The 3,202-nt window shown below is 51.3% G+C and overlaps 1 protein-coding gene across 1 annotated transcript; it reads right to left on the reverse strand.

Annotated features, from left to right (window-relative positions):
* Positions 1–329: 329 nt before the first annotated feature.
* On the reverse strand, positions 330–2,952 carry foxc1a (forkhead box C1a). Its single transcript, XM_066681638.1, has one exon. The coding sequence runs from the start codon at positions 2,653–2,655 to the stop codon at positions 1,132–1,134; it is 1,524 nt and encodes a 507-aa protein (XP_066537735.1). The 5' UTR covers positions 2,656–2,952; the 3' UTR covers positions 330–1,131.
* Positions 2,953–3,202: the final 250 nt, after the last annotated feature.

Consider the following 3,202-nt stretch of genomic DNA (forward strand, 5'->3'; position numbering starts at 1 on the left):
GAGCTGAAAATATATGAAAATACAAGACATAGTTATACGCATTTTTTCAATATTAAGGAAACTAACGTAAAAATTAACTAACGTAAAAATCATAGTAGAGGGAATACAGTTAAAGGTGTAAATATCTAGGTGCATCCAAACATACCAAACTGTTAACAAAGCTTTCTACCGTTGTGAACTGTAAATTAACCATAAAATCAATTCGTTCGGTACGGTTATTATTTATGTATTTATTTATTTACGTAATTTACTGAAAATCAGATCGACTTTTTGCTCATGTACAGTAAATAATCCTTAACTTAACTTCATTTTACATTTTTTCCACATTAGTTCCAGTCATCGGCCTTTCCAACTGCCTCTAGAATCCTTTGGCCGAATTATTTCACTATTCCCTGCTGTTCAGGGCGGTTTAAGAACTCAGTCGTAGTCTACGTTTATCTCCAATAAAATGGTCATTTATTTAAACAAACAATGCAGTTCCTTCAAAATACTTTTTTCTTTCTTTTTTTGCAACAAAATGAGATAATTTGAATGAATAATAACGATATACACGATCCGTTCCTCCTTATAATGGAACATGGAACACTTCTGGACACTTAAGGCAAATTCAATTTTTTTTTTTAGATTTTAGAAACACGTTTTTGCAGTGTTTTGGTCCATAATATTAGGCTACATTTTTTTTTTTCATTTTTATCTTTTTTTAAGGAATAAATTACTATATGCAATTTACACGTAATAACAAGTCCATTGAAGTCTCGTGTAATCCCTTGCTTACTTAAACAATAACCACAAGGCATATAGCTTACAAAAAAAACTAAAAAACAAAACAAAAACAAAAGCGACAAAACAGAGACTTACGTGTTATTTTTTCGCAGTAACACTGTCCTTAAACAAACCAAGAACAAACCATAAAAAGTGTGTGTCCTGTTTCTGGGTCAAGTCCATCAAAGGAGAGGTTGGTGGTCAGTATGGAGGGGGGACAAAGCATCGAAAATTGTTGGTGGGGGACGAAAAACACAAAAAAACAGCAATAATATAATTAAAAACAACGAACAAAACGAAAACTGACGTGACGCGACTTTGGCAGCTTTTGGTTTTGGTTTTGTTTTGTTTGTTTGTAATTGTTTTTGGTCAGAACTTGCTGCAGTCATACACGAACGCGCCTGATGCCCGGTACAAGGACTGGCTCGTGGGGAAGGCCATCTGACAGCTGCTCGCGCCGCCGCCCCCACCGCTAGTTCCGTTCACGGGCGAGTTATTTAGGCCGATCCGCTGCGACTCGAACATCTCGCGCACGGCGTGGAAGTTCTGCGGCTGCTGCGGCTGCGCGCTCGTGTAGGCAGCGCTCAGGTGGCCCAGCTCGCTCTGGTTCAGGTACCAGGAGGCTAGACGGTTCTGGTGCGCGTGGTGGCCGTGCGAGTGGTGCGGGTGGCCGGCGTCGTGCGCCAGCGACGCCGCGGTGTTAGCGCCGGTGCTCGTGATAGAGTAATCAGGCAGCGCATCTTCAACGCTTAGACTCGGACGCTCGCCCGCGTACAGGCTCATGGCCTGCATGTTGCAGTGGTACGTGGCGGCATTGGAGGTGGCCGTGACGGCGCCCGTGCTCTGGTGACACGGTGAGCCGTAGGCAGACGGTTGGGCCGGGGAATAATTAAGCGACAAAGACCGGGACGATGAAGAGGAGGAGGAGGAAGAGGAAGAGGAGGATGAAGAGACCGGGGGTGAAGATCCGCGAAGCGACGTCATGATGTTGTCCACGCTGAAGCCCTGCGCTTGATGCGGGTGATGAAGGTGTTGTTGCTGCTGCTGATGATGTTGATGGTGGTTGTGATGAAGATGCTCGTCCAGACGCGCCGAAGGGCTCGCGCTCGACATGCTGCCCCCACCGCTGTTGCTGCTACTACTGCTATCCGGGCTCTCGATCTTGGGCACGGCGCCCAGCGCGGGAGACGTGGCTTGGGGCGGCGTGCATGATCCGTTCTCGGTCTTAATGTCCTGGATGCGCACGGGCTGCTGCGGCTCCTGCTGGCCCGACTGTTGGCCTGTTTGCGGGCGCGTGGAGGTGTCCTTCACCTGCCGCTCCTCCTTTTCCTTCATCGCGTCCTTCTTCTTGAAGCGCCGCCGGCGCCTCAGGAAGCTGCCGTTCTCGAACATGTTGTACGAGTCCGGGTCCAGCGTCCAGTAACTGCCCTTGCCGGGCTTCTTGTCGTCGCGCGGGACCTTGACGAAGCACTCGTTGAGGCTGAGGTTGTGGCGGATGCTGTTCTGCCAGCCCTGCTTGTTGTCGCGGTAGAAGGGGAAGCGCTCCATGATGAACTGGTAGATGCCGTTGAGCGTGATCTTCTTATCCGGAGAGTTCTGGATGGCCATGGTGATGAGCGCAATGTAGCTGTAGGGCGGCTTCACCATGTCCTTGGGCTGCGGCGGCGGAGGTCCCATGGTCGGTGGGCCCATGGGCCCCGCGGCGCCGTAGGGCCCGTAGGCGCGCGCCACGCTTCCCGGGTACTGCTCGTGGGAGTACACGCCCATAGGCGCCGCCGCCATGCCCGCGTACGCGCCTCCGCCGCCGGCCGCGCGGTAGTAGGACTGCTCGCTCCCGATGTAAGGCACGACGCCCAGAGAGTTGGGGCTGGACACGGAATAGCGCGCCTGCATGGCTGGCTCTCTCAGTCGGCTACGGAGCAACGAGCTTAACGGCGATTACCAAAAGCTGCGATAAGCCTGGAGGGCAGTATCCACTTTGCTTTCACTGTCTTTTTTCCTTTCTTTTTCTATTCGTCCTTTCTTTCCTCCCTCCCCCGCTTTCAGTTTTGTCCACAACGAGCGGCAGAAGGGTGAGAAGTTGAGGAAAAGTCCGCGGCGCGGTCCACAGCGCCGGGAAACTCCGCCGGGAAACACACAGCACCGTCTGAAGTCCACACAGCCGTCGCCTCGCCACGACTTTGTGCGCGCTTCATTTCTTCATTTTTCTTTTTTCCCCCGTTTGCTTTTTGTTTTTTTGGCCGCAGCATTGGCCCCGCCCCTCGCTCGAACTCTGCTACTCGCGTTCACCGACCAATCCGAGGCTGAGGCACACTTTCTGGCCACACACAAGGTTAGAGAAGACGGGAAGGGAGGGTGGGGGGGGGGGGGTGCGCGGGAGAAGTGTCGGGACGTCCCAACACACACTGACAGACACACACGACAGTACACACCTATTAGT

Source organism: Hoplias malabaricus, chromosome 9 (genome assembly GCF_029633855.1).
Source record: "Hoplias malabaricus isolate fHopMal1 chromosome 9, fHopMal1.hap1, whole genome shotgun sequence".
Taxonomy (NCBI): domain Eukaryota; kingdom Metazoa; phylum Chordata; class Actinopteri; order Characiformes; family Erythrinidae; genus Hoplias; species Hoplias malabaricus.

What these genes read in the sequence shown, in the direction of transcription:
- foxc1a (XM_066681638.1), bottom strand. Translation starts at nt 2,655, where the DNA reads ATGCAGGCGCGCTATTCCGTGTCCAGCCCCAACTCTCTGGGCGTCGTG.